Source organism: Hyaena hyaena, unplaced genomic scaffold (assembly GCF_003009895.1).
Source record: "Hyaena hyaena isolate Hyena2069 unplaced genomic scaffold, ASM300989v1 scaffold_176, whole genome shotgun sequence".
Classification (NCBI taxonomy): domain Eukaryota; kingdom Metazoa; phylum Chordata; class Mammalia; order Carnivora; family Hyaenidae; genus Hyaena; species Hyaena hyaena.
The window spans coordinates 570,171-594,984 of record NW_024080809.1 but is presented as its reverse complement, the minus strand read 5'-3'; the positions used below and the strand labels follow the sequence as shown (position 1 = coordinate 594,984).

General features: G+C 48.6%; 1 protein-coding gene across 4 annotated transcripts; it reads right to left on the bottom strand.

The window, feature by feature from the left end:
- Positions 1-2,284: 2,284 nt before the first annotated feature.
- Positions 2,285-15,071, bottom strand: PLAC9 (placenta associated 9). 4 transcript variants are annotated; one of them, XM_039240516.1, is made up of 5 exons: positions 14,853-15,071; positions 14,201-14,290; positions 4,357-4,454; positions 2,826-2,952; positions 2,285-2,388 (listed from the first exon to the last, which is right to left on the bottom strand). In XM_039240516.1, exons 1-5 carry the CDS (start codon positions 14,902-14,904, stop codon positions 2,342-2,344), a joined length of 414 nt encoding a protein of 137 aa, XP_039096447.1. In that variant the 5' UTR covers positions 14,905-15,071; the 3' UTR covers positions 2,285-2,341. The 4 variants fall into 4 exon arrangements, with proteins under 4 accessions (XP_039096447.1, XP_039096448.1, XP_039096450.1 ...); XM_039240517.1 differs by lacking the exon at positions 14,853-15,071 and adding an exon at positions 14,451-14,741; XM_039240519.1 differs by lacking the exon at positions 14,201-14,290 and having other exon boundaries at positions 4,357-4,451; positions 14,853-15,051.
- Positions 15,072-24,814: the final 9,743 nt, after the last annotated feature.

The following is a 24,814-nucleotide window of genomic DNA, read 5'->3' as shown; positions in this document are numbered from 1 at the left end:
CAGTTGTGTTTCTATATACTAGCAGTGAACCATCTGAAAATAAGACTCCATTTATAGTAATATCAACAACCAAAATATTTAAGGATAAATTTGTTGGTGTAAGACTTGTACACTGAAAACACACACAAAAACACAAAACGCCCTGTGCTCATAGATTGGAAGACTTAGTATTGACAAGGCAAATACTCTGTAAACTGAGCTGCAGATTCAATCTAATCCCTATAAAAATTCCAGCTGCCTTTTTGAAGACATGGACAAGCTGATCCTAAAATGTATATGGAATTGCAAAGAACCGGTCCACAAATAACCAAAAACGGCCTTGGAAAAGAACAACATAGTCCGGGATCTCACACTTCTTAATTTCAAAACTTACTTCAAAGCTACAGGAATTCAGACGGTGTGATGCCCACATAAAGATAGGCGTATAAATGGGATAGAATTGAGAAACTAAACATCTATCTTTAATTGATTTTTGACAAGGATGCCAGAACTATTTGATAGGGAAGAAATATTCTCTTTAACAAATAATGCAGGGGCAACTGAACATCCACAAGCAAAAGACTTAAGTTGGATCCCTACCTCACACCATATTCAAAAAGCAATCCAAAACAGATCCAAGAACTAAATGTAACAGCATACACTATAAAAATCTTAGAAGCAAACAGGAATAAATTATGACCTTGGATTTGGCAGTGGATTCTTGCTGACAGCAAAAAAAACAACAAAAAATTGGACTTCATCAAAATTAAAACTGTTGTAATTCAAAGGACACCTAAGAAGGTAAAAGCCCACAGATTGGGAGAAAATATTTGTAAGTCATATATCTGAAAAAGCCTAGTATCCACAATACACAAAGAACTCTTACCACCCAATAACAAAAAGACAAAAAACTCTTAAATGAGCAAAGGACTTGAATAGATCGTTCTCCAGAGACAAATGGCCAAGAAACACACCAAAAAAGATGGTCATCATCATCATCATTAGGCAAACGCAACCTAAAACCACAATGAGTTACCACTTCATACCTAATAGGAAGGCTATAATTAAAAAGACACACAGTGAAGATGTTGAAAAATTGAAACCCCTCCATACACGTTGCTGAGGGGAATGTAAAATGGTATAGCCGCTGTGAAAAAACAGCTTCATGATCCTCAAGAAACTTCAGAATAGAGTCACTCTTTGAGTCAGCAATTCCAAGAGAAATTAACACATGTTTATACAAAAACTTACACATAAATATTCTTAGTGTGATTCATAATAGCCAAAACGTACAGACAACCCAAATGTCCATCAAATGATGCATGAGTTAAATGTGGCACATCTATATGACAGACTATTATTCAGCTACACGGGAATCAAGTACTCACACATGCTACGATACGGACGACACTTGAAAGCATTATGCTCAGTGGTAAAAAAAAAAAAAAGTTTGACACAAAGGCCGCATATAATGATTCTGTTTATATAAAATGTCCATAGAGACAGAAATACTAGTGGCTTCTGGGGGAAGGTGGGAGGGAGAGTAGAAAGTGACTTCTTGGGGGGCGCCTGGGTAGCTCAGTCGGTTAAGCATCCAACTTCAGCCTAGGTCATGATCTCGCGGTTCGTTGGTTCAAGCCTTGCGTCAGGCTCCATGCTGATACCTCGGAGCCTGGAGCCTGCTTTGGATTCTGTGTCTCCCTCTCTCTCTCTGCCCCTCCTCCCCCTCACACTCTGTCATGCTCTCTCTCAAAGAGAAAAAATAAACATTAGAAAAAAAGTGACTGCTTGTAGGTACGGGGTTTCTTTTGGGGGTGATGAAAATGTTCTGCAGTTAGTGTACAACAGTGTGGAGTCACTGAATTTGTACAGTTTAAAATGGTTAAAAATTTGAAACTTATGTTGTGTGAATTTTACCTCAATAGAAAATATTTAAAATCGCACACAAATCTGCACACCTGTCCCCTAGGGATCTCACTGGAGTGTAGATTCTGATTCAGGAGGGCTGGGCTGGGCCCCAAATTCCGCCTTTGTGACAGGCTCCCTCTGCTGCTTATCTGTGGCCACATTCTGGGTAGTGAGGCTCCTCAAAGGGCCCTTCCGCTGTGTCCCCTTACAGGTCTGGGCCTCACGTGCCTCACCTCTGACCCAACCCCTGTCCTGTCTGCCCCTATGAATAAGGAGGGCAGAAGCAACCCACCCAGGTCTCCCAGGCCTGAGCCTGCAGGGCGATGTGGGCCTCGGGGCCTGGGAGCAGACAGAAGGGGCTGTGGCTACAGGGTCACTGTCACAGACACAGAAAGGACCAAAGGAGTAGCTTTTATTTTGCACAAGGCTGAGGAAGGAAGGCAGTCACGGGGTGTCACTTCCAGCTGCCGGGCAACTCGGGCTCGGGTGCTCCAAAGCCATCTGAAAGAGAGGGGACAGCTTGGGGAGTGCTGGCGGCCCCCAGCTGCCCCGCTCCCAGCACCCCCCCCAAGTCCTGTGACAGGGAACTCGGGCCCCTCCGCCGCCCCGCAGAGGGCTCGGGTGGTGCTCTGGCGTGGTGCGGGAGTGCTTCCCTGCAAGGAGACCAGGGGCGTTGAGGCAGGAAGATGGCTGGGGAGGCGGCCACTCTGCCCGGGTGGCACTAGGTGGGACCCAGGTGCAGAGGCTGCAGCGCCTCCAGGTGCGGGCGAGGGCAGAGAATATTCGGGGCGAGGCGGGGAGGGGGTGACCGGGGGAGGGGGTTTGCCTCCCCACTCTGACCCGAGGCCTCTCCGGGCCGTCCAGGCCACACCTGTGCAGTGGGCAGCCACCCCCCGCCCCCCGCCCGAGGCTGTCCTCTCTGCTACCGAGCTGCTCACCGTCTCCGAAGAGGTCGGGGGTCGGCGGGCTGAAGGACCCCGGGGGCAGGTTCCAGGCCAGCTCCTCCAGCTGACCCAGCAAGCCTTTCACTTCTGTCTCCAGGTGCTCCACCGTCTTCTCCACCATCTAGAGCGAGAGGGATGGGAGGGGGCATGGGGGAGCAGGGGGGCAGTAGTGGGCACGAGAGTGGAGCCGGGTCTTGCTCCATCGGCCACATCCCAAGGGGCACGCGGCGACCCAGTGGGGCGCAGTGGGGGGAGAACTGAGCACCCGCGGACCTGGGTCCTTCTGGTTCAGGCTCTGCCGCTGCCGGCCTCGCCATTCCCCAGATGACAGACAGAATCCTAGGGCTTCATTCTCTAAGGCCGCTGCTGGCTCTGGCACTAGGCGATTCACCCAGTCACAACAGGTTTGACCGGGAGCAACCCTCCTTTTTTTCCTTTTTTCCTTTCCGGACTTCGCCACTGGGAGCCCACATTTATTTTGTCGCCCCGCCCCCTGGTGGCAACTCTGCCGAATGATAGGTTTGGGATTTTGAAATGTCCTTTATCCAGGGTTCCTAACCTTTCCGTGAATGAATCTCATTAGCAGTCTGGTGAACTACAGACCCCCTTCTCAGAAAAAAACTTTAATTGAAAAAAAAATAAAGCATATAGGATTTCCAAGGACGCCAAGTGCATTAAAATACTATTCAAGTACTAAAAAGTAAATCTTTGGTGTCAAAATGTATGTACTTATTAACTTATGAAATAACACGATCTAACATCAGGTCTAACAAGTACTGTATGACATGCTGATAAGGATGAATGATGTCTTGATATATTCACAACAACTATCATGGAGTGAAATTATCTGATTTCTATTGAGAACAAAGTCACAATACTGTTAGTACTACTATGGCTTGTTGTCTATAGTGAATTGGAATGCTAAATTTCAGTCAGAGGTTTGTGAAAAAAAATGTAATTTTTTCCCACACAAGTTTATAGGCTCCCCCCCACCCGCCTCCCCAGTTACAAACCGTGGCTGTATAACAAAACACAGAGACTCAATTTCCACCATCTCATTGTATAATTATGTGGCGATCTCTAGCTGGATGTAAACAAGCCCTCCCCCCGCCCCCTGCCCACGGGGAGCAAGGTCTATGAGAGCTGGTCAGAGCCCAGATGGGGCAGGGAGATGTTTAACACAGTGGTCGCAGAGCAGGATTGGCATGAGGTTTTCCGATTTTCCAAAGCAAGATTGTCCTGAGCCCTATAAATCTACCAGCCTGGGGGCGCCTGGGTGGCTCAGTTGGTTAAGCATCCAACTTCTGCTCAGGTCATGATCTCGCAGTTCATGACTTCGAGCTCTGCATGGGGCCCTCTGCTGACAGCTCAGAGCCTAGAGCCTGCTTCAGATTCTGTGTCTCCCTCACTCTCTGCCGCTCCCTCGCTCGCATTTTGTCTCTCCCTCTCAAAAAAAAAAAAAAAAAGGCTACCAGCCTGCCAGGTGGTCCTGAATCTGTATGTTTTCCCAAGTCACCCTGATTACCTCCTCTATGACGTCTAAACGGTCGTGGACAGCCATGTGTCTGTCACACCCTGTGTTCCAAGGTGGGTCTCCACGGGAGGGCACGAAGGGTTCAGCTGCTGTGGAAAAACAAGCCTTGTCACCATTCCCTGTAACACCAGCGAGTCCTGTAAAGCACAGGGCTCCGTGAGGTGGGTCCTGAAAACAGTCACAGAGAAGCAATGGAAGGCTCAATGTGGGACAGAAGGGGAGGGTGCTGCCCCAATCACTTGCTTGTCTCTATGGCCATGGTGACTTCCATACCCAGGTGGGCTGCTTCAAGAATGTGCTGCCTGAACTGCATAGGGTAAGGAAGGGAGCCAAGGTTCCAGACAAAGAGTATGGTGTGGGCAAAGAGAGAGGCATACAACAGCATGGTTCCGTGTGCAAACCCTCAGGGAGCTGGTGTGGCTGGAAAGTAGAGGGTGGACTCGAGGACGCTAGGTCATGGAAAAGCCAGAGGCCCTAATAAGCCAACCACAGTGCGTATCTTGGGGTTTATTTCAACACAAGAGTCACATGGTTCTATGTGAATTTTTTAAGTACAGAGAATGGATTGGAGGGATTTGTCTTTGAAGGCAGGAAGTTATTGCAGGAATCCGTCCATGTGGGAGGTGATGAGGGGAGGCAGTAGGAATAGAGAGGATGAGTGGGAGGTATTTTAGTCATCACACTGACATTGGTGACCAAGTTATTAATACCGGACATTTGATGAGTACTTACTGTGTACCACATTGTCCGCTAAACAAGTGTGTGAACTCATTCGATCCTTACAACAACCTATTTATTATCCCCAGTTGATGCAGAGGGGTAAAATGCTGTGTCCTATGTCACACAGCTAGTTAAGTGGGATACCTGAGGTCCAACCTGTCTGGCTCTTGGTGCATCATTTTTCTACCCAATGTTGGTTCCTCCTTGGTTCCTTCTGGCACCACCCGCCATCACACCAGAAGGTTCTGAGCTTGGGTTTTGTGTCGGTGACCCTGAGAAACCTGTGAGGCATCAGAGTTGGCCGGAACCTTGGAGAATGCAGACAGTCTGGAAGAAGGCCACTGTCCCAGAAACAAAGAGAAGGAAGGGGTTTCCCTGAGGATGAAGCGGCCCACATGGCCTAAAGCAGCAGGGAAGTCTAGCAAGATAAGGATTGAAAAACAAAGCGATGGGAAAGCCACTGCCAAATTCCACCCCAGCCCTGTTCTCACAGTCGTGGAGGCAAAGCAAAGCCAAGATGCCATGGGATGAGAAGGCAAGAGAGGTCAGAAGGTGGAAACTTAGAGCCTGAAAACATTTTTTATGAAGCTTGTCTGTGAAGGAAGGGAGATCAGATCACATGGTCTACAGAATGTCTCTTGTCATTTCTACTATTTTAAATGGAAGAAACAACCACACTTACAGCCTGAAGGAAAGAACTGAGCAAAGGACTGGGAATGCAAATTGGTGCAGTCACTCTGGAGAACAGTATGGAGGTTCCTCAAAAAATTAAAAACAGAACTACCCTATGACCCAGCAATTGTACTACTATTTATCCAAGGGATACAGATGTGCTGTTTCGAAGGGCCACATGCACCCCAGTGTTTACAGCAGTGCTATCAACATTAGCCAAGGTATGGAAAGAGCCCACGTGTCCACTGATGGATGAATGGGTAAAGACGATGTGGTACATATACACAACGGAGTATTACTTGGCAATCAAAAAGAATGAAATTGGGGCACCTGGGTGGCTCAGTTGTTGGGCGTCCTACTTCAGCTCAGGTCATGATCTCACGGTTCATGGGTTCAAGCCCTGCGTCGGGCTCTGTGCTGAATGCTTGCTCAGAGCCTGGAGTCTGCTTCAGTTTCTGTGTCTCCTTCTCTCTCTAACCCTCCCTGCTCATGCTCTGTCTCACTCTCTCAAAAAATAAATAAAAAATGTAAAAGAAAAAAAAAGAGAATGAAATCTTGCCATTTGCAATTACATGGATGGAACTAGAGGGTATTAAGCTTAGTGAAAATAGGCAGAGAAAGACAAATATCATATGACTTCAGTCCTATGAGAACTTTAAGATACAAAACAGATCAACATAAGGGAAGGGAAGCAAAAATAATATAAAAAAGGGAGGGGGACAAAACACAAGAGACTCTTAAATATAGAGAACAAACAGGGTTGCTGGATGGGTTGTGGGAAGGGGTAGGGGCTAAATGGGGGAGGGACATTAAGGAATCTACTCCTGAAATCACTGTTGCACTATATGCTAACTTGGATGTAAATTTAAAAAAATAAATAAGTAAATTATTTAAAAAAGAAAAACACAAAACAAAAAAGAACTGAGCAGAGGAGAGGGGACACAGCAGAAATGGTAAAGATAGACTTCTACTCAACGGGCCAAGAAGTTGAGTGAGTTCTCACCTGCCGGCCTCTGTTCACTCTGTAAAGTAAGAGGGGACTCATCTGCTGGTCATACACATTGGCTTGTGAAAGAGGAAGCTAGCTGCAAAGCTTTCAGGGATTCTGTACAGGGGCGTGGGGGGGTGTTAAACGCAGCCAGTAAAATGGGAGGCGCGGTGGGAGCATTTATGTCATGGAAAGCACAGCCAATGGCCTGTTTCTGTTCTTGTCTGTTTTTGCGAGCCGCTTTATCAGCAGACCCCTGGGGAGGAGGCCCAAATACAGAGATGACTTCAAAAGGAGATAAGGAGAAGGAGGAGGGCCATGCAGAAGGACCCGACTCCGGGAGGCGCTCTGGAAACACCAGTCCCACAGTGTTATCTCCCAATAGGCCGGGAGTGCCCAGGATAGGTGGCTGGATGGAGTGGAAGCTGGGAGTCTGCAGAGAGGGTATGGGCATCTGAGGTATAGATGGGGCCAAAGAGTTCTTGGACTTGATCGATCTAGGTGTAAAACTGTTGTAAGACCCGAGCATTGGCTGGATTGCCCAAGGGGACATAGAGAGTCCCCCAGAAGGCTGGCAGTTCTTGAGGTGAGCATGGAGATGGTGAGCCATTTTGCTGGTGATGAACGTATAACTCTGATAGGTTGAGTGACCTGCCCAAGGTCATACAGTTAGCAAATGACTGGACCCCTAGCACCCTCCTCCTGATCCCACCGCAGCAAGCTGGCCTTCTGGATCTCTCCGCCAGAGGCTCCGCGTCCTGAGATTTTCCTGTTCCAACTCTCCCTGGATCCTAACTCTTCCACTTAGGGATGAGAACTAACAGCAGAGACAAAATTTCCTTTCACTCTGAGCATCTTTTACAGAGATCAATTTGTTTCTACATCTTCCTTTTCATTATTTCCCTCCACTGAGCTTAGAAAAGCCTCTTCAAAAGACAATGGTTTTGGGGCATCTGGGTGGCTCAAGTCAGTTCAGCGTCTGACTTTGGTCATGATCTCACACTTCATGGGTTCAAACCCCGCGTCGGGCTCTGTGCTGACAGCTCAGAGGCTGGAGCCTGCTTCGGATTCTGTAACTCCCTCTCTCTCTGCCCCTCCCCTGCTTGTGCTCTGTCTCTGTCTCTCAAAAATAAATAAACATTAAACAAAAATTTAAGAACAGACAATGGTCTTGTTGACTTAGGGGACGGGGGGAGACATTACCATGGTACTTTGGTTATTTTTTTCTAGTATATGTGCGGCTGAAGTGAGGACTGGTAATGTCTTTTAAAGGGGAGTCTTTTCAAGATCCATACTGAAATATTTAGAGATGAAATGCTATGATGTCTTGGATTCACTTCAAAGTAATCCAGGCCTCGGAGTGGGCGGGGGGACACGGGTGGCCAAACAAGACTGGCCGAAATTGATAATTGTTGAAATTGTGTGATGGGGACATTGGAGTTCATCCCACTAAGCTCTCTACTCTTGTATATATGGTTTGAAATTTTCCATAATAAAAGCCAGTCGTCTGCTAGGGTTGTTACCCAAAGGCAGAAGCCATCGTGGGGCCACGTGCACAGATGGGAAAGGTTCGGGACGAGGGAGGGGGTTGTCTGAGGGACCCCCCCTCCCCCAGGTGGTTGTGCTCCGTTCTGGGTCCTTGATAGGCAGAAGCAGGTCTAGAGGCGGCCACGCTGAAGGGACTCGAAAGTTAGACTCATCTGTCTCAGCTGAAAGAACTGGGGAGCTCACTCTAGGGAGGAAGGGCTTCCTGGGGGCCAAGAAGAGCTGCTTTTCCCCACAGGAAGGACTATCCGTGACCAGGTCTGCATCCTCCCACTTCCTCCATAGGCTCTGCCCATGGGCCTCTGGCCAAGTCTCTCCCAGAGCCTCGCCTGCCCTCTCCCAGACCCAGCGTGGGCCCCGGGGAAGCAGTCGGACCCGGCTGGCCAAGTGTGGGGATCTGCCCGTCCCGTAGGCCGTGAACACCACGAACCTACTCCCCTCGGCTGGCCTGAAACATCCTGTTTTGGACGAATCTGCGATGAGGTCTGACTTGGCCTCAGCAGCCCTCTGGGGAAAAGGACAGGCTGGAGCTGCTTTCCACACCACCCGGCACTAATCCCTCGCATCTGGACAGGGCTGCGTCCCGGGCTCCGAAGCACGGCTGGCCGGGAGCTCATCCCGCCCTCCCTGCGAGCCCATCTGAGACAGAAAGCTGCCTCGGGGCCTACGCAGCTGCCCCCTCCCTGCCGTGTGGGCCCCTCACTCAGCCCTGACCTCGCTGCACGAGGGCCCCCAACACGCTGGGGACCCCCATTCTCACGGCCCCCAGCCACCGATTGGTGTGGGCCTGTGGGAAGCTTACCTCTCCTCCCTGAGCCTCTGCAGCCTCCTTTGCTACCTCGGGGTGGGAAGGCCTGACCCACCGCCACCCCCGTGTGGCTCCTTGGGGATGCTGAAGACAAATCTCAGAGCCTGCTCAGAGGCCTCCAAAATGAGCTACCAGGGCAGAACCGTTGTGGGTAAAGGACAAATTGCTTCTTGGATCAGAAGCTCCAGCAAGACAAAAGCTGGGTGTCTTCCGTGTCTCTGAGCTTCCCCGGCAGTAGAAAGGGGCTCAGGATAATGCCTGCCTCATGGGGCTGTGGGGACACTCCAGAGTGGGGAAGGCTGAAGGGTTACCAGAAGCGTGCTCGCCAAGCCAAGGCTGGGGGTCCCCACGTTCCCTTCCTTTCTCTGCTCCCACCCTCCCCGCGCCGACCAGTTGGGAAATGGACCTTCTTGGATGCAGGGCTGTTTTCCCTGGCCTGGCTCCCACTCAGGGCCTCTGAGCACCTTGGATGGCGGCCATGGGTGGAACCCAGCGAGCTGGTGAGAGCAGGCTGTGGTGGAGGCTGGAGGCCCAGCAGAGATGCTGAGCTAACTTCTCCAGTTAAAGAGACATGGCCACTGGGTCCCCATCCTCTGAGGCAGGAAGTATGGCCCCTCCCACTTACAGGCATAGGGGACCTTTCGTGTCTGAGACTCAAACACCATGAAAGCATGCACAACTCGAAGGATTTCTGGTATGACACGTAATTTCTCAGAGGAGACCCCAAAGATTGCTGCGCCTTCTGATTTGTCAAAGACACACTCCACTTTGACCAGCAATGTCCATCAGTTAGAGGTTAATTATATTTGCCCACATGCCACATAACAGAATAATAAAATTGACCACATTTAATATTCGTATTAAAATTTGTGATTCATTTAAAACCACCAGTGGTTGAAAAAAAGTGTTTTAAGCAGGAGAATACTCTTTTCAAACAATGAAATGAAGAATTCCAGTATGTGGGACTGCTCTGGCTGAACCAGGAGAGAGACCCTTGAGCCCCGCAAGAAAGAGCTCAGATTCTGAGGCATGTGTTTGGGAGGGACATGCCCTCCTATCTCCCTTCATCTCTGGTCTTTGTTCCAAATGGGGATCTGAGCCTTGCTGATCACTCTGAGAACACATCAACGTCATTTCCAGTACATCCAGTATCTGGCTGCAGTAGGTAAGCCAAGCTACTAGAACAAAGGCCCCCATTCCCCCTCAACTTCACATGTATTTATTCATTTTCTCATGTGTGAGTTCAGAGGTAGGCCGGCTGGTGGTCAGGGCTATCAGGGAACCCTGATCCCTTCTATCTTGGAATACCAGGCTTTTTAGTCTGCGGGGTTATAGTGTACTAGAACATTCCAAAATCCCCCAAGATGGAGAAGGTGTAAGAAGCCATTCAGAATAAACCTCTCTCCGTGCACCGTGAAAAGCATACAGGGCTGGGAGTCAGAGACGCAGCCCCACCTCTGAGACTTCCTGATGATGCTCTTTGCCTCTCTCTCAGACCGGGAGGGAGGGGCGCTGCCAGGTCTACTTGGCAGGACTGGTGTGTTGATTAAAGGGACTCCTGCCCTTGGAACTGCCAAGCGATGTACAAATGGCATGGAGGGCATCTACCAGAGAAAGCTTCCCCGGGGCTCTGCCTCTCCACACGGAGCCAGGGCTCTGCTGGATCCATAGACCGGTTCTCAGGAAGGAGAGGCATCTGCTCTGGGAATACACTTAGGTAGGGGTGCATGGGATGCCGGGGAGGGGCTTCTTCAACAAGGACACAAAGGGCTGGGGGCTGACTGGCTCTCTGGCTCTTCAGCAAGCCAGTCCCACTCACTGGATTCTTGGTTTCTTCACCTTTTCAATGGGCACAGCCATGTTCCGTATGTGAAGCTCCTATCAGTTAGTGATCACTCATTATGTGCTAAGCTCTGTGTTGGGTGCTTCCGTATCTCATTTGGCTCTATGATGAGCTCAGTACTCTTACGTCACGTTTTTACAAATTAGAAAACTGAAGATCAAAGAGATTGGGTAACATGCCCAAGATTACATAGTTGGTAGGTGGTAGGGAGAGGATTTGAATCCTATCTGCCCGACACGGTCTAGACTGCACGGGCAGTCATGTGACCTTGTGTAAGTTCAGGGCCTCCCATCTCAAGGTCATAGCTGCCTCCTCTGTGAAAGGTAACGGGAAGAAACTTAGCATGTCTGACTCCATATTGCTTTTATGTCCCTTGCCTAACCTATAGCTTAGAAATGTTTGCTTAGCTTTGCACACAGGCATGTTAACCATGGAGGAATTTTGCGTACAACTGAGATTTGCAAAAACTGCTTTCTGACCTGAAACCTACCCCATTCGAAGAAATACAGAAAATGACTCCGCTACATTTAAGAGTTACAGGAACGACACGGCCAGATTTCTACATGCAAAGATCAACGGACCAAGGGCAAAGAAGTTTCGCAACTGTTTTCAACATCTACAGATAACAGTCACCTTCTGACTCAAACCTTCTCCCTGTTGCCCTTCTTCCTAAGACAGAACAAGCTTGACTCTCATGCTCTGAGAGGTGGTTCTTTGGGACAACAGTTCACCATTGCCCCGGGTTGCTGGCTTTCCAAATAAAGTCGCTTTCCTAGCCCAACTCTCAACTCGCCTATCGTTTGGCAAGCAAATACGCTTGGACATAGTTACAAAATGAGGGGCTGGACAGGTATGAGGCAAGGGGGGTTTGTTTCCATGAACTTTGCAGCTGTCTGAGGCCCCATAAGAGCCCAAATGTGTGCCTGGGATTGAATCGTCTTAGTGGTTCACTCCCATGATACCCATTTTTATAGGAAGAAATGCCATGACCCTCAGCCCTTCAGCATCTTCCTCTTTCACTTGAAGCAGAAAGCAGAACCCAGTGGAAGACAGACATCCACGGGGACCTAGAACACAAGAGGACAATGAGAGCATGCCCAAAGGGCCCCAAGGCATGGGTGACAATTGGTAAAAGAACCAGGCTCTTGGAGTGTAGATCTCTCTGATGGGAAAACAGGAAAGGAACTCAGCAGAAACCTTAACTTTTAAGAAGGGCTCTTATAAGTATCCGAAGCAGTTTGCTTTTGCAGGTCAGTATGAGAAATCGCAGTACCACAATTGAAAACCTGAGACAATTCACAAGAATTAGTAGAAATGACCAATATGCATTTAAAGAAAAAGTTCAACCTCAGTATAACCAAAGAAATGCAAATTAAAACAACAAACCATCTTAACATCTTCTTGCAGAACCGCAAATGTTTCCAGATCTACCAGTTTATAGATAATACAGGCGAGAGAAGAACATTTAAATGACTCCCAGCGGATGCAATCAGCCAAAATCTAAATGTGGAAAAACTTTGTAGGACAAAACAACCCAGCTGTTTCCACAAATACATCTTAAGGAAAAGGGGGGGGGGACGGAGAACTTACATATTAAAGGAAACGTAACTGACATGTCAGCCAAAAGCAACCTGTGCACCTTATATGGATAAAACAGAACCAAATGGAATAACATGACACGATGGGGGATGTGGATATTTGACAATATATATTAAGAAATTTTCATCCCTTTTTAGGGTATGATAATGGTATTGCAGTTATATTTATTAAAATATTACTTATCTTTGGAGCACCTGGCTGGCTCAGTTAGGAGTGCATATGACTTTAAAGAAATTTTTTAAATGTTTATTTATTTATTTTTGAAGGAGAGACAGAGACAGAGCACAAGCAGGGGAGGGGCAGAGAGAGAGGGAGACACAGAATCCAAAGCAGGCTCCAGGCTCTGAGTTGTCAGCACAGAGCCTGATGCGGGGCTCGAACTCACAGAACATAGGATCATGACCTGAGCTGAAGTTAGCTGCTTAACCGACTGAGCCACCCATGCACCCCATGGAGTACATATGACTCTTGATCTTAGGGTCGTGAGTTCAAGCCCCACACTGGGTATACAGATTATTTAAATAAGTGAAACTTAAGAGAAAAATAAAAAGATTACTTATCTTTTAGAGATACTTAAGGAAATATTATGGATGAAAATATATGGTGCCTGGCGTTTCCTTAAAAATTATTGGAGGGAGGGGACAGAATATGGGGTGATCGAGGAAGCAAGACAGGCCACGAATCGATACTCGCCGAATCAGCCTGGCAGGAACCTGGGGCTTCACCATGCTGCTCTGCCTTCACACCCAAGAGATTTCATCGTCAAACGACAAGAAAAACAGCGGTAAATTGTCTGAAGTCTTAAAGATTATACACAAAACTGTGTGAACTCGATGTGAGATTACATTCAGACATTTATACTTTCCCCCTTTTTAAAAGATCCATAGCAATGAGCACGCATAATCAGAAGGAATGTTTAAAAATGGTTTTAAATTAAGCACATATACTGGTCATGACTACCGGGGCCACAATAAAGTTAGCCACTTGTGGGTGGTGGCCAGCTCCTTCTTCTGGGGAAGCACAGACTCAGCTTTGTGCCCTCAGCTCCTGCGGGCAGGGGGGATGGGGGGGTGGGAGGAAGGGGGAAAGAAGGCCATGCCCCGTGGGCTTGGCTCTACAATCTCTGTGCTGAACACAGTCCCAGCCACTTCGCACACAGCCCATGAGGAGGCATTGTGGGTCCTCCTTAATTAGTAGGTGGGGAAACTGAGGCTCAGAAAGATCAATGGAGCTGAGGGGATGAGAGAGGGAGCCCCTGTGTGTTGCATTCCATGCTGGGCACTTCTCCTTTCATTCAGTCTCTGCAGTCAGCTTGGCAGGGAGGGTATCAGTTGCCCCAACTTACACAGGAGGAAGCAGGCTCACAGAGGTAAGGCAACTTACTCAGCCTTCTCAGCCAGGGGCTGCCCAGGACCAGCACGGCCTCCACCCTGCCCCTGGGTGCTCCCACCCACAGTTGGCTGTGCCCTGAAAGGCACTGGCCTGGGAGGCTTCCTTCCTAGTTCAGGGCGCTTAGCCTATGTGATTCATGTCCACTGGCTCCCGGCTGATGGGCAAGCAGTCTGATGGGGGCAAGGGCCTGCCTACAGGGGGTAGCAGGCTTGGGTGCTTCGTGGGGCCTCTGGGGGGCACCACTGTGAGGCCTGAGCCTTCCCCTCACCTGCACTGCTGGGATGGGCGCCAGCTCCCTCTGGCTGGGGACTGGGGAGACAGGGGTACATGGGAGGGAAGTACATAGAGCGTGCAGAATCTGGGGGTGGAAGAGAGAGCATCTGGGTGTACCCCCTGCTTGACTCTCCCCGGGGAAGGTAGAGGGGGCAGTGCAAGGCAAGGACCCCAGCCTGCGCCCAGCCAGAGGGCCTCTCCCTCCCGCCCCCCCCTCCCCAAAACCCCGGCCCAAGGCGGCTCACGGGAAGATCTCGGCAGGTGAAGCAGTGGCCTTTCTCCTGGGGCCGCCTGCCCGCGCGCTGGTTCTGCCGGGCCAGGCCTGGGTCATTGTCCGCCGGAACTCAGCTTCCCAGGGAGTGCCCTGCCCGTAAACCCAGGCCCAGACGCCTTCCACAGGTCCTCGGTGGAGGGGGTAAGGGTGGGGGGGGGTACTGGGGAGGATGTGTGCTCACTCTGCAGACTTGCCCTCCCCCTCCCCTGCGATGCCCGGCTCCTCTCTGTCCTGGGGGCGTCGGGTCTCTCTCCCGCCTTCCTCTTTCGGTCGCTCTCACGTCTTTCCCACCCCCGTCCCCGGGCGGTCGCCCCTTTCTCCATCCCTCCGCTCTCCCTCCCCCTCGGTTCCACGCGGGCCCGGCCCCACTCACCGGCGGCGCGGAGCAGGGCGAGCCCGGCCAGCGCGCAGAGCAGGGGCCGCATGCCGCCGGCCGGCCGAGCGCAGCGCGCAGTCTGCCCGCCGCCGCGCCCCCGGGGCCCGCCCGCAGGAAATGCTCGCGGCCCGAGCCAAGATTCCTGGGCGGCTCCGGGCTCTCGGGCTCGCGCGACCCGCCCCCGCCGGGGACCCCGCGCGGGCGGAGGGGCGCCGTGCCAGCCCGGGCCCTTCCCCAGCCGGGGGCCGCCGCCCCCCCACCGTCCCTGAGGCTCCCGGGGGCGCCCCGGGCGCGGGACAGCGGGAGGGGCGGGGACTGCACCCCCCACCCCCGCTCCCACCCCCCACCCCCGGGACCACCGCGCCCCGCCGCGGCTACTCGTCGGAACCCATCTCACAGACCCGCAGACCGAAGCGTAGGGGCCGCGCCTTCCTCGGTGTCACCCACAGCTCCGCGCAGGACCCGGACCCCGAACGCACCGAGGGCGGAAGCTTTCGTCAGTCCACCTACGAATAAGTAATTAATTAGAGCGGACAAGGGGCCCTGAGAGAGCCTCAGTGGTGGCGTCTGCCTTTCGTAGGCACTTCCCGTTCTGCTGACAGGCAGCAGCGATGTTAACAGGTACTTTTCAGAAAAAGGTAAAATCGTGAGTTTCATACAGATACAAAGTGAGCGTGTGCTGCAGATTTTATTTCACTCACTATTAAGGAGGGAACGAGTAAGAGGTGACACCCAGTCCGAGAACAGACACGGGCCTGGGACCCTGGCAAGAAGGTACAAGTGGACACGAGACCGGCTTCTCCCGCGCGGAGAGGGAGAGTCGAACGCTGTCACCGGAATGATTTGCCAGTATGTAGACCACACTTAGTTTGCATCGCCCTCTACAACGTACAGACTTGGGAAGTGGCTTGAAGGCAAGGAAAGACGCAGAGCCTCTCATAGAATCAAACTCAACGGGTGTTTGGCAGATACTTCAGGTCTGTACTAGGTAAGTGTTAGGTAAGCTCTGGACAAGGGAGGTGAGAGAAAATTCTCAGCATCATATATGTCTGCCTCCAGGAGTCCATGGTCTAGGAATCGCCCTAATATTAATAACCCACAGCTCAGCTTCAATCGATTCTCTGATCTTCACTGCCACTCCGGGGGGAGCATATCGTTACATCCATTCTGCAGATCAGGACATCGAGGCTCAGAGAGGTTAAGAACCTTGCCGGTAGTCACGTGGCTGATAAATGCGGACTCAGGATTTGAATCTACTTCTACCGCCTCCGCAGGCCAGGGTTTATGTATTTATCCTTAAATAAAGATCTACTTTCACACTGCCCCCGAAAGCCGGGTTTTCTTTCTCCATCTGAGCAAACCCAGAATAAGAGGTGGGTGAGTTTTTCGGTGAACTTCAAATCTGCACCTGCCCGCACAATAGTCACCCACCCAAAAAGTGCCAGAAAAGGTAACGTCCAGTGAAAACAAGAAATGAAGGCTGTAGCCCTATCATCTGCTCTGCAGAGCTTTGAGGGCCGGGCCTGCCCAGGAACACACCTTGATCCATCAGGCGTCCCCACTGGGGGGGGGGGGGGGCAGGATCACTGGCACCCTTGCACATCCAGGCTGCTCCTGTGTCTTCCCGTTCCCAGACCCTCCCTCGTCACTTCCTCCCCCAGGTAATAGCCACAGGCACAGAAATTCCTGTTCTGAGTCAGCAGATCTTGCACAGAGACTTAGGATCTAAGATTTTCTAAAAAGCTATCATGGGGATTAGGATGCCCAGAGGAGCCGGCTCAGAAAAATCCATTTCAGAATGCCAACTGTATCTCACACTCCGTAGGACATTCCTCAGCAGTTTAGCCAGGTGGGAAGGTGTCAAAGAACAGCCAAAGCCACAGGGATTCTCAAGAGCTCGGACCAAGTGGGCTACTTCCTATTTTGAACCTGCAGAGAAAACAACACGTGTACTAGTGGTAGAGTCACAAACTACTAGAGTGTGTAGAGTAAACCCGATCGCCCTCCCTGTCACCGCCTTCCCTGGTGCAGCCGTTCCAGTCCAGATCTGTCAGCCATTGTGGACTCTTCCACTTCCTCGTGCATGCATTATCAGACACAAACGTGCATACATGGGATTGAATAATTTTTTTTAAATGTTTTATTTATTTCTAGGAGAGAGAGAGAGACAGCGTGAGCAGGGGAGGGTCAGAGAGAGAGGGATTCACGGACTGAAACAGGCTCCAGGCTCTGAACTGGCAGTCAGCACAGAGCCCAACGCGGGGCTCGAACCCACGAACCGCGAGATCATGACCTAAGAGAAAGTCAGACGCTTAACCGACTAAGCCACCCAGGCGCCCCGGGATTGAATAATTGATATTGGGGGGCGAGGTTGCTTTCACATTCGTGTTTACCTCAGTCAGAACATTAAATCTTGAAGATCGTTCTGTTAGGACACAGAAATCCACTTCATTTGTTTGAAGAGTTGCAAAATATCTCACGAATGGATGCCCCCTTATTTGTGCAGATAGTCCTCTATTGATGGACATGTACTTTCTTTCCTTTTTTCCCCAATATAAAGCAGGCTTCAATGAACATTCTTTTGCATGTATCTTTATGCCCACATTACATACTCATATGTTTCTGAAAGGCTAGATTCCTGGAAAAGAAATCATGGAGTTTGAGGGCCCGTTACATTTTGCTGGTTATGCCAAAAACTGTCACTAAGCCCCGCGGGAGGAGGCAGGCACTGAGAGCATGTCTCCAAGGGGCGCTCATCTCCGTTGTAGTTAATGTAACTAATGTTCCCTGTAGTTAATGCAGTTGGGCTGCAGGAGGCGCCATTGACATATAATACTTGTGAAGTGGGGCTGGCTGAAGTCTTGGATCTAGCAGCGAGACATGCATATTTCGCAACCCTGGATACTTAACTTTTAAAATGTGGACAGTTTGACGATGAAAAATGTTAACCTTGTTTTCATTTACATGCTATTTAGTATTTGCCTAGTCAAATATTTTTTTCTATTTTCCCTTTTTACATATTTTGATTATTAATCCAATGCCTCTTCCATATGTTGGCAGTGTTTCTTTCCATTCTTCCAACGTCTTTAACTTTCTCTGTGGTGTCTTTCATCATACAGAAATTTTAGATAATTAGGTGACCAAATTTCTCCGTATTTTCTTTTACAGCTTCTAGAGTTTACAACTTGGTTGTGATTCCTCACATCAAGACTATAAAAATATTTTCCGATATTTTTTGCCAACTAGTCTAAAGCTTTTTTTAAAAGTATAATCTCTGACCCATTTAGAATTTTAATGTGGTTGCGAAGAAAAATTCAAACTTAAGTACGTTCCCAAATGGGCATCTAAATATCCTAATGCTCCTTCTTGTGCATGAAGGGTCCTTCTAATGCATCCTTTAGCCACTAATCTGAACACACAAATTAAATCGTTATTCATTCCTAAGCGGAGTTCCAGAAAAATCTCTAGCCATCGTGTCTGTCATAAGGTCAAAGAAACAAAACTCAAATGACCATATCGTTTCAACAAACACCGAAACTATTATTTGGTGAAATTAAACAGCCCTCCTAGACCCAAAACAACAACAAACCCTAAGAGGTAGAAATAAAGAAAATAAAGGGATATTTCCTTAACAAGATAGCAACTTTTACCTCACACAAGTAGTTCATGCATGCATATAGGAGAGAGGAGAGAGGCATTCCTTGTTAAACCAGGAATGAGGTAAAGAGGCGATGCTTGTCACTATTAGTTTTCCTTGGTGTGATTTATGCAACGAAACATAAACGAAGAGGTATTGTGAAGGTGACAAAATACTGCTAATCGTAGAAGGGTCCATTGCTTTCTTAGAAAATCCTTAGAAGGAACACTCGAATTACTCCATGAATTGGCTGGATTGACTTAAGTGCTTGGAAATCAATTTATTTCCACATACCACGGAAATCAGCCTAAAACACACAAAGGAAAACTTCTGGGCCAGATGACGTTAAGGACATAGTCTGTTAATACCCTCTTTCCAATGTCCTCTAGAAATGAGCAATAAAATTTAAAATAGAGGAATCAGTATCAGTGCCAGGAACTAGGGAAATATGTCAACCATACGCCAGGCCTCAGCAAGTTCATGGCCAGCTGGACTAGTGAAAATAAATATCATTACCTACTGTTACTCTGTTATCTGCTAAGCTTCTCGGAACCTGGTATTGGGCAAAGGCTGTCCACAGGTTGTCTTATTTTATCCTAGTCCCAATAAACCTGTAAGGTGAGTCTCCTTATCCCCATTTTTCAAATAAGATTTGGTGAAAGTCAGAGAGGAGCGGATCCCAGGTCGGAAGCCGGGTAGAGGTGATGTTAAAATCCATGCTCTTATGTGATATTAGGCCTCTTGACTCTCAGGGCCCAGCTGGGTAAGTAGTTAGGAGGTCTGGAGGGAGGTGGAGGGGAGTAGAAGCCAGACAGGGTATTTGAGGGTTCAGAGCGGCAGGTTCTTGGCCATTAGGGGCTCACCCATAGCATGCCACGTAAATGGAGTGCTGTAACTTGCAGAGGGTTTCATTTAACTCTCCCATCAGCCATCGCCCTGGCAGGTAGTGTCAAGATTCGCAACGTGAGGCTTAGAGAAGTTCAGAAGTGTCCCAAGGTCAGATACCACGTAGAAAGGCAGGGATCCGCTCCCAGGGAGCCCACGCCTTCACAGGCAACTCCGGGCAGTGCTCTGGGAGCACGAAGGGAGGGGAGTCAGGCAGAGGCTTGCTCTCCTAGCCCGCACCCAAGGCAAGGGGCCAAGGGAGACAGGAAATGGAGGCTGGCCATCTCTGGGGGGCTGGGGGGTGGGAGGGGGAGGGACAGCCCAGTTGAAAGGGCCTCAAGGGTCAGAGCTGGGCCTCACAAAGCCTCCTTGTCCTCTTTCTGGGCACAGGCGAGACCCATTCCAGGAGACGCCTCGGCGCTGGTGGGCCAGGCCGCCTCCTCTCAGCATCGATGGAGCAGGCTGCTAGCCCGGGGCCGTGCAAGCCGTGGTCAGAGGAAGCAAGCTGGTGGGGCCCGGCCATGGATGTCTCTGGCTAGGTTCGGGGATAGATAGTGGGGGGGTGTGGGGGGGGTGTAGGGGGGTGGGGGGGCTGGTAGGATCGACAAGCTCAAATTCAATAACTTTTTTTTTTTAATTGCCAAGTTAGCTAACATACAGTGTCTTCTTGGCTTCAGGAGTAGAATCCCGGGATTCCTCACTTATATACAACACCCAGTGCAAGTGTCCTCCTCAACGCCCAGCACCCCCTTTCCCCTCCCTAGAACTTTTTGTTTTTTAACTCTGCTCCCTTTCTTGCATGTGGTCCTGAATCTCCCCAGACAGGAAAAGATGTAAGACGATGGGAAAATCTGCTCAGTACAGGGAGCCAAGCCATCGGGGAGGGTAGAGGTTTGACATTAATAATGATAATATCAAGGGGCGCCTGGGTGGTTCAGCTGGTGAAGCGTCCGACTTCAGCCTAGGCCATGATCTTGCCGATCTGAATTTGAGCCCACTGACATCTCAGAGCCTGAAGCCTGTTTCAGATTCTGTATCTCCCTCTCTCTCTTAGCCCCTCCTCCACTCACGCTCTGTCTCTCTGTCTCTCTCTCAAAAAGAAATACGCATTAGAAAGAAAAAAAAGACAATGATATTATCAGTAATCACAGCCCAGGGAGCTGATGGTCATCGATCCTGACCGCGTTGGAAGCAGCGTGGTGTGCTCCCTTTCTCAGTACCGGTGGCAGCCGCTGTGGAAGATGGGTTCTGTGGTCATCCCAGAGTTTGGCAACAAGAGTCTCCCAGCCGGTGTTTCCTGAAGTGAGGAGTCCACATTTAAAAGTGGAGGAGACCGGCTGAGTGGAGTCTAGCGAGGTATCCCGCCTGCCCAGAGATATTTTTGCAGAAATTCACATTGCTTGGAGTCCATTCAGGTCATTGTAAGAGGCAGTGACATTTCCCAAGAGCCTGTTGATGCTTCATTCCGGTATCCTCCGTGGCTTGGTGGGTGGGGAGTCGGCTGGCATCACCCTGGCTCTTTAAGAATCTTGTCTGCAGTGCTTTCTAGGGAGATCTTATTTTGCTGCTCAAGGCTGGAGCTGGGGTAAAATGTGGACTGTAGACCCTGCTTGGCTAACTATTCAAAGCATTTCAGGTAGAATACCTCAGTAAGCAAGGGAAGGTGTGGGTTTAAACCCTGACTCTGTCCTCACTGGCTGTTTAGCCTTAGGCAGGTGACTTCCTTTCTCTAAGCCTCCATTTGCTCACCAGCAAAGAGGGGGTCCCGATAGCACCTACCTCACTGCGGAAAATGCGAATGCCCCTGCAGGCCTCTGACCTGCTTCCCCGAGTGTCCCTGAGCCTGTCCCTGTTGTTTCCTGGACTTGTGTGCATGTTGTGAGTTTCTTGGGGGCAGAAAGGGTGTGTGAGGAATGCCTGACAGGCCTGTGGAGGCCCTCGAAAGGAGTTCAGAATTTCCAGCAAGTCAGGAGAGTCGGTTGCTGACTAAGTAAGAGCCAACAGCAGATGCTGCTTCCTGAGGTCAGTTCTGAGTCACAGTCCCAGGAAGGCGATCTGTAAACATAAGGCTTTTCCCAAGCACCTCAATCTTTCGAGGGCCTTGAATGCTACCCTCAGGAGAGGCTGCTTTTGTGCTATGGGCAGAGGTACCGGAAGGGTTTTTGACCAAAGGATGACACGATCATGCCCAGTCCTTTTCTTCTTCTTTTAAAAATATTTTTGTTTTGAAATTATTGTATTGTATTTTAAGTTTATTTATTTGTTTTGAGAGAGAGAGTGCAAGCAGGGGTGGGACAGAGAGAATCCCAAGCAGGCTCCGTGCTGTCAGTGCAGAGCATAACGCGGGGCTCAATTCCACAAACCACAAGGTCATAACCTGAGCCAAAATCAAGAGTCCGATACTTGGGGGCACCTGGGTGGCTCAGTCGGTTAAGCGTCTGACTTCAGCTCAGGTCATGATCCCGCAGTTCGTGGGTTCAAGCCCTGCATGGGGCTCTGTGCTGACAGCTCAAAGTCTGGAGCCTAGCTTGCTTCAGATTCTGTGTTTCCCTCTCTCTGCCCCTCCTCTGCTCTCTCTCTCTCAAAAATAAATAAACATTAAAAAAAGAAAAAAGTCCAATACTTAACCCACTGAGCCACTCAGCTGCCTGAAAGTCATTTTAGACTTAGAAAAATAGTACAGTGAGTTCTTTTATAGGCTTCCCCAGCTTCCCCAAATACTTACATTTTGTATGACTACAGAAGAATTAGCCAGGAAATTAACAGCAATACAGTAGAATTAAAGAATCTATAAACTTTACTCACATGTGGCCAACTGTCCCCCTACTGTTCTCTTTCTGGTCCAGGATGCCATCCAAGATTCCATGCTCCTAGGTGCCGCTAATGCTCTGCAGTTCAGTCTGGGTGCTGGTCACATAGGTGTGCTGGAGTCTTAAAATGAACATACATCAATATAAATTTCTTGAAAATTTTCATGTTGTCTTCATTTCAGCCCAGCTGCTACAGCAACCCCATTAACTGAATAGAATAGGGCCAATCTCTAAACTTTAGTCTTAGAGTTTAACTCTTTCTCTCAATCCCAGTTGAGAAAACCTGAAGGCAATGATTGAAAGATCATGTAAATTGGTGTTAACTTTTATCACCTCTAATCTAGACCCCCACCTGCATACTGACATCTAAACTATACGTGTTTTTTAAAATGTTTACTTATTTACTTGAGGGGGTAGAAGGGCAATGGGAGAGGAGATAGAGAATCCCAAGTAGGCTCTATCCTCTCAGCATAGAGCCCAACATGGGGCTCGATCCCACAAACTGTGAGATCACTACCTGAGGCAAATCAAGTCAGATGCTTAACCAACTGAGGCACCTAGGGGCCCCTAAACTATACATTTTGATGCTAACCTTCCAGGGCTAGTATGCTTGACTTAGCCCCAGCTGGTGCTGTAGGGTGGGAAGGGATTATTCAAGACCCACCCAACTAGAAGGGTGGGGAGGTGGAGGGAAAGGAAGTGACTTGCCCAAGGCAACCCCATGCTGGGAAGAGACCAGATAACATGATGAAGGTCAATGCCAGCTACTGATCTTTCAGTTACCACCTTCCAGGTTTTCTCAACTAGCATTAGGGAAAGAATGAAGCTCGAATGTGTAAAGCTTTCATTTTTGTAATGAACTGTGATGAGTAGGGCTTCTGTCCAGTGTATTATTAAAAGATACATTTTTGGGGTGCCTGGGTGGCTCAGGCGGTTAAGGGTCTGACTTTGGCTCAGGTCAGGATCTCATGGTTCATGACTTCGAGCCCTGCTGACAGCTCATAGCCTGGAGCCTCCTTCAAATTCTGTGTTTCCCTCTTTCTCTGCCCCTTGCCTGCTCGTGTGCTGTTTCTCTTTCTCTCAAAAATAAATAAACATAAAAAAAAATAAAAAGATACATTTTTTTCAAAAAGGTGAAATAGTGATTCTCAAACAGATATAATGCAAACATGTGTTAAGAATTTTATTTCACTGATTCAATAAGGGAAAGAAGCAGATTATAATTGGTCCAAACAAGAAGTTTAAAAGCACAAATGTATAGAAGTAGAGGACTATGGAAACAAATGCATGAATGAAGGCCAAACCAGCTTCTTCCAGGGTGGAAACCTCTATTAGTCAGGATAGAATGTGCATGTCTAGAAACAAGGATTATTTTTCATTGCTGTCAGTTGCCTACATTTTACAGAATTGCAAAAACAGCCCCCATGGAATCAAAACCAGAGTGCAGAAGTGATACTACAACCAATGCATAATTTTCCACTGAAAGAAAATTTCCTACAGTTTCCTCCTCTTTCGATCAAAAGAAATTCCGTCTCTTTCCATGCAACTTCATCATCAATAGTAACATATCAAATAGATGTCTCTGGCACCTCTCTTTTTACAAGGCGAAGTAACAAATCCCTTGTGATTTTCCTTGGGCTTTCTGGCAAATCTCAGACATCGTTACAACGTTCTTTTGTTTTATGTTCAGGATTGATCTGAGGAAGGCAAAAATCCAAAGTTGTCAGGAGATTTGAACACTTAAGGTAGGATCATGGGTGCCTGGGAAATACTTGTCTCCCTACTTGAAAGTGACAATAAAACATTTAAAAATAAATACAGAAAGTGACATAACTGTAAAGCACACTTAGCATGCTCCTAAGTTAGAAACCTTGTTTTAAATAATTAAAGGCATGATAACATCAACATAAAAGTCAGATAATTATTCTGGTAAAACTGGGAGTCTTTGCTCTCTAGGCAGATCACATGGGAAAAAGAATAACTTTTCATATAATGGGTAACAGTAAAATAGGAAACCAAGGAAACGGGGCCATAAAAATTAAGAAAAAATTTCTAATATATTTTTTAAGTTTATTTTTATTTATTTTGAGAATGAGAGCCCAAGTGGGGGAAGGGCAGAGAGAGAGGAAGGGAGAAAACCCCAAGCAGGCTCTGCGCTGTCTTTGCAGAGCCAGGTGTGGGGCTTGTACTCACAAACCATGAGATCATGACCTGAGCCAAAGTCGGATGCTTAACCAACTGAGCCACCCAGGCGCCCCTAAAATTTCTAATATTTTAAACATGTTTCATAGTGTCTCAGACTCCAGTGTTATAAACAAGGCAAATGAATTTCACCGTTAAGTCTTTCATTATGCTCTTTCATATTCTACAACAAACTGTTTAGGAATGATCTCAGAGAATGCACAAGGTAGGAACTAATTTCCTAACATTGCTAAGACGCTATTAACTTGTGATACATTCATTATTGCTTTTTTCATTGAATTACTAAATAAGCATTACAATTTTTTTTTTCAATTTCAACTTCAAGGCAGTAAATATCACTAGTTATAGCACACAAGATGGGAATGGAAACTGGTGCAACCCCTCTGGAAAACAGTGTGGAGATTCCTTAAAAAATTAACAATAGA

Coding starts and splice junctions, on each gene's coding strand:
- PLAC9 (XM_039240516.1), bottom strand. CDS start 14,904: ATGCGGCCCCTGCTCTGCGCGCTGGCCGGGCTCGCCCTGCTCCGCGCC. Junction 14,291..14,852: donor CGCCCTGCTCCGCGCCGCCG/GTGAGTGGGGCC, acceptor TTCCACCCCCAG/ATTCTGCACGCTCTATGTAC. Junction 2,389..2,825: donor CCCCGACCTCTTCGGAGACG/GTGAGCAGCTCG, acceptor CCTCTCTTTCAG/ATGGCTTTGGAGCACCCGAG.